The following is a 14,805-nucleotide window of genomic DNA, read 5'->3' on the forward strand; positions in this document are numbered from 1 at the left end:
CCAAGGAAAGAAGAGGGGAAAGGCATCACCTTTGCCCATTGTGTTACCATGGAAAACAGTACGTGTCATCATCACCTTGGGATGCTCCATGCCTGAAGATGCTGCCACAAACGCTGGCATTGAATTGCATGTGGACTGAAAGTGATTGTAACACAAAGTGATTGTGACCCCACGCAGCAGAATCAATCAATTATGATTGGCCTTGTAGCTGCTGACACGCAGACGCCAATAGACAATCTTCATGGATCAAATCTTCATTCAAGTAAGGAGGATATGTAGTCAGACGCCCTAGAAGCCTTCCAACCACTGAGAGGATATTCCAATGCAGAGATTCAGGTCCTACACAACCATGGATGCCGATCGGGAGATGCGGGAAGAGAGATCTCCTGACGGTCAGGACAAGGAATGTAACCTCGATGCAGAGGCCGAACGGGGTAATAATTGATCGTATCACCTACCTTAGCGTGACGAACGTCTCCGCTCAAGTTACTACTTGAAACAAGGGCCCCTATTGGATGTAACAGTACCTCAGAGCTACATCGCATATGCCTTTCGGAGGGATCTGATTTGGCTTACTATGCATGTGGCTTCACGTCATACACCAACATTACCTGAATGGATATGGAAATGCTCCCCTTCCACGCGAATCGGGAGTCCTTTGGAACGCAAACCATGTCTGCCTATGCAAGAGTCCTAGTGTATTCATCCTCACCGGCGAAATGCCAATACAACGTTACATTTCCACATAGTGCATCGGGATGTAGTTGACACTATAGACAGCGCCCAGCTCGTGGCTGGGCTTGAAGTTGCTTGTCTGTGCTACCATAAGTAGCCAGCTTGGATACAGAACATAAACATTTACGCGGTGGAGCCTAAGAGCGGGTGTAAGATCGTCTAAACTGTGGATATCATTTCATCTCTTAGGAAGAAACTCCGAGACATCCTTAAGCGACGTTGTATTCTATTCTGTTGTGTAAGTATCGGAGTCACAATCCTTCAGATGTGTAACTTGAGCAAATCCAAAACTGGCATTATCCCAAGCGCATGACTCCATTCGGGATGTACGACATAGTACAGCGTCAATGATGGAAGCCTAAGTTTCTGAAAGTAGACTACATTTGGGCAATCAGAAAGGCCAATCTATAGCATCTGGATCTCGGTTTTCGTTGCCTGCCTTGGCTCTCTTCACCGGCGGATAGCTACAGTCGCCTTCGGCACTATTCAGTCACGCTTCATTTACTTGGTCCGTGGGGGGCTTGATATCTCGACCGGTGAAGCGCCAAAATAGGTCATCTCCGACTCCGACTGATGGAATCCCTGGCGAGGACAACGGATTTGTCCAGGAAGGCATACGAGATTGGCTGAAAGGAAGAGACAAGAAGGCAGGTAACAGAAGGGTTGTTCTCTCGGGCTCAGATTGCCAGAATAAAGTAACCTAAGGGCTAGTCTAAGCTCGCACAAGATGAGGAAATAATTTCATCTCTTATGTTTGCGTCAATCAATCCTTGTGATACTTTGACCGGGGAGTTTGATGGGTTTCCGATGTTTGTTCGGACTGACTGCTGCAAGTTGAAATGATTCAATCTACAATCACCCTGTCAAGCACCAGGGCAAACATAACGATACAGAACATGCTAAAAGGATGAGGGGATCAAACAACATAAATACAGTCCAGTCGAAAAGCTGAGCCAAATCATCGTGCATCAATCGAGATCAAGTCTACTTCAGCACCTTTGTTCTATTGAATCGTGAATCATTCCCACCCACCAAAATCTCACTGAATCATTGAACCTCCATCAGCGATTCAGTCTTTTGTTACTCTTTCCCGAACCACTGATCCTACTCCATCAGTGATTCAGTCCCAAATCACTCCTCATCAAATCACTGATCCTACTTCATCAGTGATTCAGAAGTCCTGGAACTCCTCACCGAATCACTGGTCATAATCCGTCACTGATTCAGCCCTCTACCACCATGTCAACCCCCATACCCAATTCTATCAACACCCATCCGCCGGTACCACAGCTGCAGCCCCTACAAGGGGATCCGAAGGTAGTGGCATATCGCGATGAGGCTGTCCAAATCTGCGCCAAGCGGTACGAAGGGTCTGGTGTACTACCCCCGCTTACGCACGATGATGTAATATGCATTTGGAGCAACCCATGGTGTTTCGTAACCGAATACCTGGATGCGCAAGGCATAAGAGAGGCTATTCGCAAGAATAAAGCATTCTCTGCATTACTCCTGACGAGCCCAACGGATGAAGCCGCCGGTATCGCCGATTTGAAGAGACAACGTGGACCAGGAGATTCGAAGAACCCGAAAAAAATGAAGAAAGACGACCAGCAAGGAAAGGTACTAGCCACCCCGAAAGGACCAGAACCGAATAAAGGTGATGCGAAACGAAACCCAGGCGCAAAGGAACAAGCCCGTCAACGAGATAAGCATATGTGCCGCTGGCAGTGGACCCCGGACCCAGATATAACCCATCTTTTCCCCTTCGCCGCGACTCATGACGATAAATCTGCTGCAATGACGGCAGCATGCTTTGAAGTCACGAGACATAGGTTTGGCGATGCCACCTACGACGAGTACCTTCCTCTCGTTTCCAAACCAGGGGCATTGGAGATGGCGGCCAATCTGCAGGCTCTCGGCAAGTCGATGCACTTTTGGCAAGATATGGGGTACTTGGCCTTCAAGGTCCTTAACAAGGAGATGTCCGCAAACGGTATTTGGTTTGTGACAATCGTGCTGCACTGGCTACCATATCTCTACCCCGAGGATACTCCCGGTACTACGGCGGATCTCACCAGCGGGCCAAGCAACACGGTGATCCGCGCTCGTCGTCAATTGGACGACGCCTATCGCACTGGCTACCGACCCCGAGATGCCCCAGTTGGAGACGGCGTGATGAAGGCCTTCTTCCAAGACAGAAATGAGATCACAAGTGGTCGCTCTGTTAAGTTCCAACATAGGAGCAAGGAGGAGGCCGAGAACTTCGTTACTATGGTCAACTATCACTGGTTTGGCATGTCGATCCTGACATTCCGGGGTGTGACCAAGGGGCTTGACCCTCGTTCAAGACCCAGTGGACGTGGTGGCGGCAGTGGAGGTGGCTCCAACACCCGCACCCGCTCGGCTACTGTTCCTACTTCTTCCTCGGCGCCCCTCCCTGTCGGGCGAAGTCGTGGTCCTGGTGCTGGTGGTCATACTCCTACTGGTAGTATTGCTCCTCGTGGTACCAATTCTCCTCGTTGAAGGAATATTCCTAAGTACCTAGTTGGGCGGGTTCTCTGGTTCTTTGGTTCTCTTTTCCTTACTTCTTTACTTCCTTCCTTTCTCTGTTGTTGTCTCTCTCGTTCTTTCTCTTACTTGTTTCCCCCTCCTTTCTTGCTTGACACCAGGGGGGTGGAGGATGTTGATTAGCAGGTGGACGTTAGAGGAATTTTCCTCTAAGGCTTAGGCTACTTTATTTCTGTGGCCTAAACACTAGCCTAAGGTAGCCTAAGGTGACCAGATTATTCGGTCTCTTCTGCTCTGAGGCTCTGTGGCCAATTCTTCTGACACGCTGACGATTAGGTAGTCGGTCGGCGTTTGGGGTTTGCTCTGAGGGTGCCCAGTTTCCTACATTTGTATTTAGATCTATCTCGCAATGCAACTTATTGATATGGACCTTTCATCGCCAATTCACAATTTGACGTATGGTGACTTACTGCTTGTCTTTCTTTGCATTGGCCCAAGATAAGCTTTCGACTGCTGTGCAAAATGCCCTACTTCCTCCTTTCCAGTCCCTTTCTCTTCCTTCCACCAACATCAACGACGCAGACGTCAGCCAACCGCGATCTTCTGCAAAGTCTCTCTCACAAATAGAATTGGTAGGTGAGAATTGTTGAAGTTGGCTTTCAGAAAGAAAAGCCATCTTGTGAAGTGCTCCTGGTAGTGGTAGAGGTGTTAATAAGAAGAATTATCCTCCTACTCTAAGCCTCCATAAACTGATCAAATTATCTTGTCTCTTAGGCTCTGATATTCCAACCAGTCCAGGATTACAAAGTGCCAGAGATAGATAATAATCCGCTTATCCTACCCAGCAGTAGTAAAGTTAATTTAATTAGGGATACGTCTAAACCTTAGTTTCAAGACTTTAGATATATTAAGAAATAAATAAAGTCTTAACTTAAACAACTAGAGGAAAAGCAAGTGTACTTAATGGTCTAGACCATGATACATAAAACTTGACGGAAGGAAAGTTGAGCTGGTTCCAAATCAACCAGCAGACGTGCTGCCCCCGCCACCCTTGTTGGCAACCTAGATTTGAGATATTTTAAAAAGTAATTTTACCACATATGAACCTTGCCATCATACTCTCAAAGACGCACTTCTTCCCGCCACTAGATTAATTATCATATAAATCCTATGTCCCCCGAGAAGCACTGAGCAACCCCAACCGCACACCACATTCTACTTTTTCACATTCTCAAAACTTCTCATATCTTTCTTTGCTCCGACTCACGGCCAAATGGCATCTTCCAGTCAGTCCGGCATTCCCCATCCAATCCCTGGTCTCAATGATCTTGGGGCCTGCATCAGCCACGGTGAACGCCTTAAGGGCGAGATACAGTTCCTGTGGCCCAACTTCACCATGCGCATGGAACAGCATGCGCTACTCATGATTGCAGACCGGAAGCATTTCGGCAGGAACGGTGCACTATCAACCAATAAACCTCCGCCAAGCCTGAAAAGACAATTGGAGGAGGCGTCCCCATTCTGCAAGCATTGTATGTAGCATCATCTAAACTCCACTTCTGACATCCACCTGACAGTATCAGCTAACTATGCTTACAGACTGGATGCATCACCTTTTACCCCACCAGCCGGATGATGTATGGAAGCACGCCCTACATCGACCACCCATTTACCGCCCTGACTTGACTCTTGAAGACTACCAAGAGGCAGACTGGGAGACAATCTCTCAAAAGATTTACTACGATCAGCACTTCCGCACTAATCCCGAACTTAAAACAGTCTCACTTGATCAGGGCGAGGTCCGCAAGTGTATGGAGCGTGATCAATTTTCCTGTGTGGTAACGCACACAAAGTCAAATAGACTTTTCCCTTTTATCCCGATCGGATGGAACAACAGTGTGGATAACAATAATGCCACAGGCAACCTTGAAGAAGTATGCCTGGCTATAGCTGATGTCAACCTGATGAAACATATCCTCAGCGTGTTTGAGCTTGGCAGATCTCACAAAGCATGGAACCTGATTTGTGTCAACCCAGATTTGTACACTGGTCTCATCAGTGGCTTTTGTGGGTTCAAGTACCACGAGACCATCCCAATCGAGGGCGAGGGCGGTCAAACTGGTGGAAAAGTCCAAGTGGTTTTGGTATTTTACTGGATGCCCCAGGGGATCAAAGCACGATTCAACGAGGAGGCTGACGCCGTCGACCTGGAGGATGTCGTAAGAGCGTTCAACAACTTCAACTTTACCTACCCACCTTTATCCTATCCCAAGCAGGGCCCGGTACCCAGATCCGGGGATAAAGTCCACCTGCCGATGACAAGGGAAGACGCAGAAAAGCTCAAGTCTGCAGTCAAGGTACACTGGGCCTGTGTATTGTACTTAGTTCTTTGCGGTGGTACCGGGCAACCTCAGTACCTAACTGGTATGGATCAAAGCGATGGGTCCTTGCAGCCCAGGGACGAGGAATTCGCACGACAGAAAGCTGGAGAAGCCGCGTTGGAGCAGCCAATAACACAAAGGTCAATCAGAAGTGCGGGACCTTCGAGTTCAAAAGCTCCAGGGGACCGGTCAAGCGATCAGAGTTCAGGGGCTCCCAGTGTCTTTTCATCGACAGGTCGGAGAACTGACACTGATCACACTTCAGCCGGTGGGTCGTCCCGAGGTGAACAGTCATCTAAGTAAACTTTCCTTGGGTCATAGGTTCTGTGTACGTTAGTTCTTCATTATGTTGTTTCCCGAGACTGCAGGCTACCCTTTGAGTGCGAAGTTGTTGTCCTTAGGTAGTTACTTAAATAAAAAAGCCTAGATGTTGGTCTAAACTCGCATGCCTAATGCATTTCATCTCTTAGGCTTTTGCGCCTCTAACACTTCAACCAGTCCAGGTTGAGAAAGTGCCAGAGATACGTTAGATAATAATCCACTATCCTATAAGCAGATAATAATCCACTCATCCTATCAAGCAATGATACACACTCTAATCGCTCGTTATCACGTCCCCACTAAACAAGACGCTTATCTTCACGATCATCCACTTACATGCTCGGGCGATTGTCACCCGAACCGAGATTTTACGAGAAATTTTCAGCGGGTACCTTGTCTTATTCCCGGTCGTTTATAAGTAGAAGAAGCGGTATCGGTCACGTCGTAATTTGTAAAGATAACATGATCCGAATTTTACCGTCTTTTTATTTAAACAAACTCAATACCGTCCATTTTCTTCCCAGTTGAATGGCTGGATACCCGTGACAATGACCGTGAAAACTGAAGAACATGATGGCCCGACTCTGGAGCCAATCACGTGAGTTCTCAATGCCTCTTACAGAAGTCATACTGACAAAATACAGGACGCTTCGCCGCCAAGGAACGCGGTCAGAAATGCAAGATCTTGAAATCATAGCTTCAGCAGGTGCTTCTTTCCTCCCCAACACAATCCCTCCACCACCCGACGGCGGTCTTCACGCCTGGACCCAAGTAGCCATGGGTTGGATCGTCATCTTTGCAACATGGGGCTACGTAAACTCATTTGGCAGTTTCCAAGCACACTACACCTCCATACTCCCTCAAACTCCCTTCCAGATCTCATGGATTGGGTCAATTCAGGTGTGGTTTACCTTTTTTGGTAGTGCGTTCTCTGGAAGATTGCTTGATGCGGGCTTTTGGATCCCGACCTTTTTGGTAGGGTCTGTGTTGCAGCTTTTGGGCATCTTTATGATGAGTTTGTCGACTTCTTATTGGCACCTTATGATTACGCAGGGTGTCGTGACTGGTATTGGAGGTGGGATTATTTTTGCGCCGAGTTTGGCGCTTGTTGCTACTTATTTTGAGAAGCGAAGAGGTATCGCCATTGGTCTTGTTACCACTGGAAACTCCCTCGGAGGCACAGTCTATCCTCTAGTTGTGCGAACTCTACTCCCAGAGATTGGCTTCTCCTGGACGTCTAGGGTGTTGGGATTCATTAACCTCGCTGGCTTTGCGCTTGTGGCTGTGTTTATGAGGCCGAGACTTCCACCACGACAGACGGGACCGATTATTGATTGGAGCGCGTTCAAGGATGTTTTGTATGTCTCGTATGTTAGTGGGTTGTTTTTCTTCGTGTGGTCTGTTTACTACACCTTTTACTATGTGAGTATTTCCAACTCTTGGCTCATAGGATGTGCTAATTGGATAGCTTGCTTCGTTTGGACAAGAGGAGGTCGGCATGTCCTTTGCGGACTCATCGATTCTTACGACTATCATCAACGCCGTTGGCCTTCCAACTCGAGTCCTGATTCCTTTCCTTGCAGATCGGATTGGTCCGCTGAACACCATTGCTCCAGCAGGCCTATGTGTAGCTATCGTGGCGTATACATGGCTTGCAGTACACAACGAGACGGGAGTTTATCTATTCTCTATCTTTTACGGTATAGCATCGGGAGCATTCCAAAGCCTTATGCCAACTGGCGTTGCGAGTATTACGAAGAGACTCGACACTATTGGCACCAGAATGGGAATGTGTTTTAGTCTTATCTCCTTTGCTGGTCTATCAGGGCCACCTATTGGAGGGCTACTTCAGTCAAAGAGTCTTGCAGGCGCACATGTCTGGGCGGCACTATCGAGTACCTTGGCTGCGATGTTGCTAGTTCTCGCAAGAGTTTTGAAAGTAGGATGGAAGGTAAAGACTAGATGTTAACTCCCCTAAAATAGTACAGAGAGATATTGAACCTTGTTGATAATATAAGCAAAGTTTATTCCTTTTTTACTTATTTAATCAAATCAACTATTTGTTTAACCTTACTGGCAACCTAGATTTAAGGTACTTTACCAAAGTAACTTCGCTACTGGTGTTGTTGATGTTGGTGGAGGGAAGAGGGAAAAAGCCGGATGGAAGCAAGGAGAAAAAGGGCATTTATGCTGTGCCTAAACCTTATGTTTAGGCAGGGTAAAAAAAGGTCATGTGCGGGCAAAGGGGTCATAATGCCCTCGTGAGAAGTCTAAATAGCTTCACAAACCTTATCTGATCGTAACTTTGCTACAGATGAACCTTTCCATTATACTCTTAAAGGCGTACTTTTTCCCGCATTAGATTATCATACTAATCCCAGGTTTAGCTAAAAGCACTGAGCAATAAAACACTGCATTCCCCTTTCTGCAACTTCTTAAACCATCTTATATCTTTTTTGCTTCTACTTACGATGAGATGGCATCTCTTGAGCTGTCCCTATCGATTCGTCCCAAAGCCCCGGATATTCCTCACCCAATCCCTAGTCTGAAGGAGCATGAGCTCGGCCCCCGATTGACTGTTACTACCGAGCTGTCAACTGAGATACAGACCTATGATCGTGAATTCATCATGCGCGTTGAACAGGTCGCCCTGATTCTGCTTGTAGACATGAGAGAATTCGACCACACCGACGGTCTGCTGTCAACAGAGAATTGGCAGCCTAGAGACCTGAAAGAGCGATTGGTGAAGGCCTCCCCATTTTGTAAGCATTGTAAGAACATCTGAAATTCAGCTGTTGCCGGGCACTACAGCTAACCATGACATAGATATGCTTCATCTCAACCCCGATAATCTCGCAAATACTTCCTGGCAACACGCCCTGTATCGACCGCCGCTCTGGGCGCCAGCCTTTACCTTTGAATTTATTCGCGAAGCAGACTGGGCCACACTCAAGCAGTCTATGTGGTACGAAAAGCGATTTGAGAGCAAAGCAGATCTCCAAGATCTCTCTGACCCTGTGGAGGAGAGCGCCAAGTGTCGAAAACGCGATAAGGACGTCTGTGCGGTAACAGGGAACCGTGACCCTATAGTCTTCTGGTTTGTCCCGCGCACCTGGAACGATACCAAGGACCACAATGATGCCACGGGCAACCTGGCGGATTCAAGCCTGGATGTAGCCGATGTTAACATTATGGATGATATCCTTAGCGCAACCGAACTTGGCAAAACGCATAAAGCCTGGAATATGATGCTCGTTGACCCGGATCTGTATGCATGTCTCGTCCAGGGGCTATGTGCGTTCAAGTTTGAGGCGATTGAGGAGATTCAGAAACCCACCCCACACGATGATGATCACGATGACGAAAATGTTCATGTCGTTTTGCGGTTCTATTGGATGCCTCGGTTGACGCCACGATTCAACCAAGTAACCACCGTGGAAGACATAAAAACCATTGCAACAGAGTTGAATGCTTTTATTGCCTTGGGCAGTCCCCCACCAGATGGTTTTCCTAAGACCATTACGACGCCGAAATCAGGTGATCTTGTCCGCCTGTTGAGGACAAAAGAAGAAGCGCAAAAGCTCAAGTCTGCAGTCAAAATTCACTGGAGCTGTATAGCGTATACAGCTCTTTGCGGTGGCGTCGGGCTTGCTCATTTTATGACTGGTATGGACCAGAGTAACGGGTTCTTGCAGCCTATGGATGAAGAATTCCGACACGAGGCTGCGCGGGATGGACTTCGAGATGGGGCTGCCAATAGTGCCCAGGTTACTCAATAGTATTGGGAATCGGTCAGAAGGAGCTTCAAGCGTCTTTTCAAAGACGGCTCGGTCAACTGTCACTGGTGCCAGCTCATTGGGCAAGAGTGTGTCGGATAAAGGTAAAGGGTCCAGCTCAGACCAGGCTGGGCCGGCCGGAGGTGAACAGCCATCTGAGAAGTGAGCTTTCCTTGGGTCATAGGCATTGTGAATCTTGGTCTTCTCTTGTTCTAGTCTTCTTGTATCTTGGCTGTCGATACTCCAAGCTCCCTTTTGAGTGGGAAGGTATCACCCTTAGTTAGGTATCTAGGTCAATACTATGTTTGCTTCTCAAGATTTCTGAAGTCTATGCTTCCTCGAACTCCGTAATCTGAGCCTTAGATGCGTTTAGTTAAAGTCATAAAACTTCCACTCCGCCTTAAAGTCCTTCTCAAGCTCCTCGTCAAGGATCAAAGCCTTGACCATCTCAATCGGCAACCCACCCGTCCTCAAAATAGCATCATGATACTCCTTCTCACTCATCTTTCCCCCATCAACAGCCATCTCGCGTAACTTCCACAGCTGAAGCGCACCAAGCATATATCCCGCTTGATACAAAGGCGAATAACTCCCCTCCACAGATCGACGAACTTCACCTTCGGCATTACTCCTCTCATGACTAATTCTGTCGACTAGGAGGTCCACGGCTTCTTGAGCCGTCATCTCTCCCAAATGGAACTTGAGTGAGAAGATAATTCGTAAACAGCGATGCATACGCCACCACAGTGCCCCAATACGATTCTCAGGAGAATGATGGAAATCGTCACGGTCGTAGAAGAGAAATTCCCAGTACAGCGCCCATCCTTCTACGAAGAATGGTGTATCAAAAATGCGCTTGCGATGAGAGTTGTAGCGATCTGCCATGTAAAGCTGTAATCTGTGTCCAGGAAACATCTCGTGAAAAGCAGTTGCTTTGGCGAAGTGCTTATTATTTCCTCGCATGACCATGAGTTTGAGATCATGTTCCATGGATGTAACGGGGTATGAAACTTGAATCGTTGGTCCACCGAGGAAGAATGGTGACACTTTTTGTCGTTCTGCGTCGATCATAATCATTCGCCATGTAGAGTTCGATAATGGGGGTACGGTAACTAAATCACGCTCCGTGACAAAGTTACTTCCCTCAACGACCAAACTTCGTACATATTCTGTCTGTTTTCCAGGATCGACGTAATCGTTCTTGACATGCTCGAGAGCCTTCTTCCATTCTTTCCCATAGCCCAAAGCTTCAGATTGTTTGATCATTTCTTTCTCACACCATTCAAATTCCTGATTACCAATCTTGATGAGCTCTTCCGGTGTGTAAGGAATCATTTCAGCTTCAAGTTCAACCTCTAAACCTTTGCGGCCGATGGGTTCGCCAATGATAACGTCTTGACCATTTTGGTTCATGCCCGCGAGTTCGGTTTGCACGGTGGTGAGATAGTTGCTTAGAGAGGCATTGGCGGCTTGCCAGGGTGTTGTGACCCAGAAATCGAAGAGGGGATCATAGGTTGAGTAGAAGGTGAACCACTCTTCCAAGTTCTCGAGAAGATTCGTTATGGCCTTTGTGGCGAGATATCCCGTTGTTTCTGTAACGTTGAATCCTCCATCTTTGACTTTCGTCTGTACAGCAGTAATACTCTTCGTAATATTGTTTAAAAGTCCAGCTGTCTCTTTCGCTTTCATGGGCTCAACATCCTGTCTCGCCTCGAGCATGCCAACAAGGTCTTCCGCAAAAGGCAGAAGCGGTAAGTAACCCTCCTTAGAAGACTTCTGAAGGTCAAGATTATTAAGCTGACGTGTATGATATGTGTTCAGCATGATATAATCCACTTTGCCTTCTTGGTCAAGACCTTCAAAGTCGATGCCGTCGAGGAGATCGTGTTCACTTTTGTGGTATGTTTGTAGGGTGTCAAAACGACGGGCTGCGAAGTCTATGTTGTAAAACTCGTTGAGTTCACCAAGATCTGCTTCTGTGCGTATGACATGGTCTGTCATAGAGACATTGAGCGAGTCGCCCAAGGCGAACAGGCCTAGGGACGCGCTGAAGGTGCTTGCTGAGGACAAAGACATGGTGAGAGGTTTCTGAACACGACAGCTTACCACCATAACATAACAACAAAGGAGAAACGCCTGCATCTTTATACTCGCACTTGAATGTCGGTCACTCAACCCGACAATCGGATTCATCCTCCGCGATGAAGATCGATACGACAATTCGTTTGAAGCAGGGTTCCCCGCTTAATGCTATCTGGGCACTTTTGATAGAGGTGCAGTTATACAAGGATACAGATAAACTCTTTTTGGTAGGTCGTTTGTTTCGTACGTCACTCAAGAGACGTTAGCTCCTTGGTGGTTGAGTAGGATTTCATCCCCGCAGGGAACGTTGCATGGATAAGATTAACCTATCGTTTCCCGCGGGGAAGTTGACGTGCATCGGGGTAAGACATTTGTGAGTTTCTCCGATACGACTTAGTAGATACAAGATATGAGAGTTGAGAAAGAAAATGGACCACGGTCCTGAGCTCTATGTCTCATCAATTTGGCTTTCAATTTTAATGTACAGTGACTCAAATGTTAGAAATGATATCCAACTGTGATTATTCGCGGAAGTCAACATTATGATGATTTAGTATTTCCATATCGTAAGTCATTAATTTTGATTCATCGGCTTTGCATTCAACACTTAAGATGTAATCTTTGAGGCTGATGGTAAATCGACTCTCGGTCTCGGTCGTCGGTCGTGGAGTTTCGGCCGTGAGATTTCGGTCGACGAATGACGCTAGTTTGCAGATCCCGTCAGCAAGCTCAACAAATCATAGAGTGGCATTCCTGGTCTACCCTATCACGTCTCGGCCGGCGTCGGTATTTAACGTCGCCGATGTTGTTAGGATGAGCTTCCTGGTTATAGAGCGACAGAAACATTCTGCCATTGTTGATAGTAGAGATATTTGTTCCCTTGAATGACACGTAATTATTGAGCAGGGCTTAGTTTAACTTTAAGCTTATTATGCTAGCATAGCCATCTCAATGCCGAGATGAGATGGAGTCCGTTACCGAGAACTTGTATTTGTAAGAATGGAATATATATAATGACCATCTAGAAGACTGAAATGGCATTCTTTATTACATCCTCACTAAGCATACTCTTCTATCACTTACACAATGACTCAGCTATTCGCTCTCGCAGCTTTGATATCCACCCTTGCCATATCAGCAGGTATAAGCATTGCTTTAATCAATGTTGACTGCTACTCGACCTTTTGCTCCGAAGGACCCTTCACCTTCGAAACAAGAGTCCACATCACCGTCTATTACGCTTTCCTCGCCACCCTAATTTGCCTTCTCCTCCTCCGCACAAGCACTCGGCAGATTTTCAATATCCACATTGCCAACGAACTCCCTCTCATCGGGAAGCGAGTCACCCTTGGTGGTCTCTTTACTTCTTTTGCTATCCTGGCGGTTACACTGTGTTCTACCATCTATTGGTTACCTGCCCAAGATGAATTATGGGGTTACAAAACTGATCCTGTTAACTGGGCTTCTGCAAAACTTCAACTTACTATCACTGGCGTCACGGGGCATTATGCTGATATTCTTCTCGGACTTTTGCTTATTCCTGTCTCAAGGAATAGTCTTGTTGGGCAAGCCTTCTACTTGCACCAGAGCACATTACTCTTTGCTCACAAGGCTGTGTCTTACCTGTTCTCACTGAGCGTCGTTGTTCATGGTGTCGCGTACATGGTATGTTTTATGTATCTTTCATGGTCTATATACTAATTAATCATAGCTACATGCCAACGACTCCAGCAGAAACGACGACAAAGCCCGTCATGATGCCTTTGCCATTGGGAATCCTGCTTTGACAGTCGCAGAGAGCAAACAACTAGGTGGATGGTTTTCACTAACCTACTACGTCGGAATCGCCGCAATCCTACCCGTTCTTATTATTCTCGTCACTTCAGTGCCGTGGATTCGCAGACGTCACTACAACCTCTTCTACTTTAGCCACGTCACACTCGGTACATTGACCATCGTTGCATCGTGCCTTCATGCCAGCACGAACTTCTATCTACTCCTTCCAGGCTTGCTTCTCTGGATCGTTGACTGGATCAGAAGAATCTTCTTTGGTGAGGCTCGGGGCCTGGCTAGTAAGACACCTGCTGTGCTTGAGGTTGCAGAGAATGGTTGGCTTAGGGTCTCTTTGTTGCCCAACAAAGTGATTTCTGGCCCGCCTCTTCTCTATTACTACCTCAACTTCCCTTCTGTTAGTAAGGTTCAGACACATGCTTTCACAGCGGTGGCTCACCCTGCGAACAATGGTGGTCCCGTATTTCTCATTCAGCCGGAGGCGAAGGAGAAGGAGTGGACATGGAAGCTGAGGGCTCTCGTCCAACGACCTAGGGCTACCCTACGCCTAGATGCCCGAGTGGAAGGACCGTACCCTGTGTCCGACGCAAACTTTGCTTCTGCTTCTCATGTCGTCTGCATCGTTGGAGGATCCGGTATTACAGGTGCTTTGAGTCTTGCGCACTGGTGGCTAGAGACGCGACCTGCCAAAACTCGATTCGACCTTATATGGACTGTCAGGCATCGGGAGACTGCAAGACTAGCAGAGTGGCAGAATCTCGAGCAGGTGGCCAAAACGGTCTCTGATCTTACGGTGACCGCTCATGTTAGCTCTGAGAATGGAAGGCTAGATGCTGGACAAGCGCTTCGACAGGCTCTTTCTGGACGTCGGACCGGTGGTTCAGGCTGGGTTTATAGTTCTGGCCCTCCTGCTCTCTTGAGTGCAACTGAGCGAGCTTGTGTCGAATTTCAGAAGAAACATGGCGCCAAGCATAACGAGAAAGACTGGACTGTTCAGGATTTGTCGTGGTATATGGCACGATGGGAGGTTTGAGGGTGATGGAAATGGTTTTACTTCTTGGTATGATTCGGGATCGACGACGGATGCATAATTATTTGAAAGGTTCACCTCGAGGTATTATAAGACTTGGCCACTAGAGGCATAAGAGACGAAATAATTTGGTCACTTTAGACAAGCACTTAGGCTACTTTATCCTAGTAGCCTAAGCCTT

At 47.3% G+C, this 14,805-nt stretch overlaps 6 protein-coding genes across 6 annotated transcripts; 5 read left to right on the forward strand and 1 right to left on the reverse strand.

The window, feature by feature from the left end:
* Positions 1 to 1,974: 1,974 nt before the first annotated feature.
* On the forward strand, positions 1,975 to 3,258 carry B0J16DRAFT_390394 (uncharacterized protein; the record flags this gene model as incomplete). The annotated part of the gene is made up of 1 exon (XM_046131877.1): positions 1,975 to 3,258. The coding sequence occupies one exon, from the start codon at positions 1,975 to 1,977 to the stop codon at positions 3,256 to 3,258; it is 1,284 nt and encodes a 427-aa protein (XP_045988122.1).
* Positions 3,259 to 4,516: 1,258 nt separating this feature from the next.
* Positions 4,517 to 6,003, forward strand: B0J16DRAFT_365817 (uncharacterized protein; the record flags this gene model as incomplete). Its single annotated transcript, XM_046130054.1, has 2 exons — positions 4,517 to 4,775; positions 4,843 to 6,003. 2 exons carry the CDS (start codon positions 4,517 to 4,519, stop codon positions 5,925 to 5,927), a joined length of 1,344 nt encoding a protein of 447 aa, XP_045988123.1. The 3' UTR covers positions 5,928 to 6,003.
* A 408-nt stretch (positions 6,004 to 6,411) lies between these two features.
* Positions 6,412 to 7,968, forward strand: B0J16DRAFT_326045 (major facilitator superfamily domain-containing protein). Its single transcript, XM_046125957.1, has 3 exons — positions 6,412 to 6,543; positions 6,590 to 7,367; positions 7,414 to 7,968. The coding sequence occupies exons 1-3, from the start codon at positions 6,494 to 6,496 to the stop codon at positions 7,912 to 7,914; spliced, it is 1,329 nt and encodes a 442-aa protein (XP_045988124.1). The 5' UTR covers positions 6,412 to 6,493; the 3' UTR covers positions 7,915 to 7,968.
* Positions 7,969 to 8,421: 453 nt separating this feature from the next.
* Positions 8,422 to 9,724, forward strand: B0J16DRAFT_312848 (uncharacterized protein; the record flags this gene model as incomplete). The annotated part of the gene is made up of 2 exons (XM_046125081.1): positions 8,422 to 8,707; positions 8,772 to 9,724. The coding sequence occupies 2 exons, from the start codon at positions 8,422 to 8,424 to the stop codon at positions 9,722 to 9,724; spliced, it is 1,239 nt and encodes a 412-aa protein (XP_045988125.1).
* Positions 9,725 to 9,775: 51 nt separating this feature from the next.
* Positions 9,776 to 11,797, reverse strand: B0J16DRAFT_390405 (uncharacterized protein; the record flags this gene model as incomplete). The annotated part of the gene is made up of 1 exon (XM_046131878.1): positions 9,776 to 11,797. One exon carries the CDS (start codon positions 11,795 to 11,797, stop codon positions 10,091 to 10,093), a length of 1,707 nt encoding a protein of 568 aa, XP_045988126.1. The 3' UTR covers positions 9,776 to 10,090.
* Positions 11,798 to 12,889: 1,092 nt separating this feature from the next.
* Positions 12,890 to 14,627, forward strand: B0J16DRAFT_390408 (uncharacterized protein; the record flags this gene model as incomplete). The annotated part of the gene is made up of 2 exons (XM_046131879.1): positions 12,890 to 13,468; positions 13,515 to 14,627. 2 exons carry the CDS (start codon positions 12,890 to 12,892, stop codon positions 14,625 to 14,627), a joined length of 1,692 nt encoding a protein of 563 aa, XP_045988127.1.
* Positions 14,628 to 14,805: the final 178 nt, after the last annotated feature.

Source organism: Fusarium flagelliforme (assembly GCF_020744385.1).
Source record: "Fusarium flagelliforme strain FIESC 12 MPI-CAGE-AA-0113 chromosome Unknown B0J16scaffold_1, whole genome shotgun sequence".
NCBI classification, from domain to species: Eukaryota; Fungi; Ascomycota; class Sordariomycetes; order Hypocreales; family Nectriaceae; genus Fusarium; species Fusarium flagelliforme.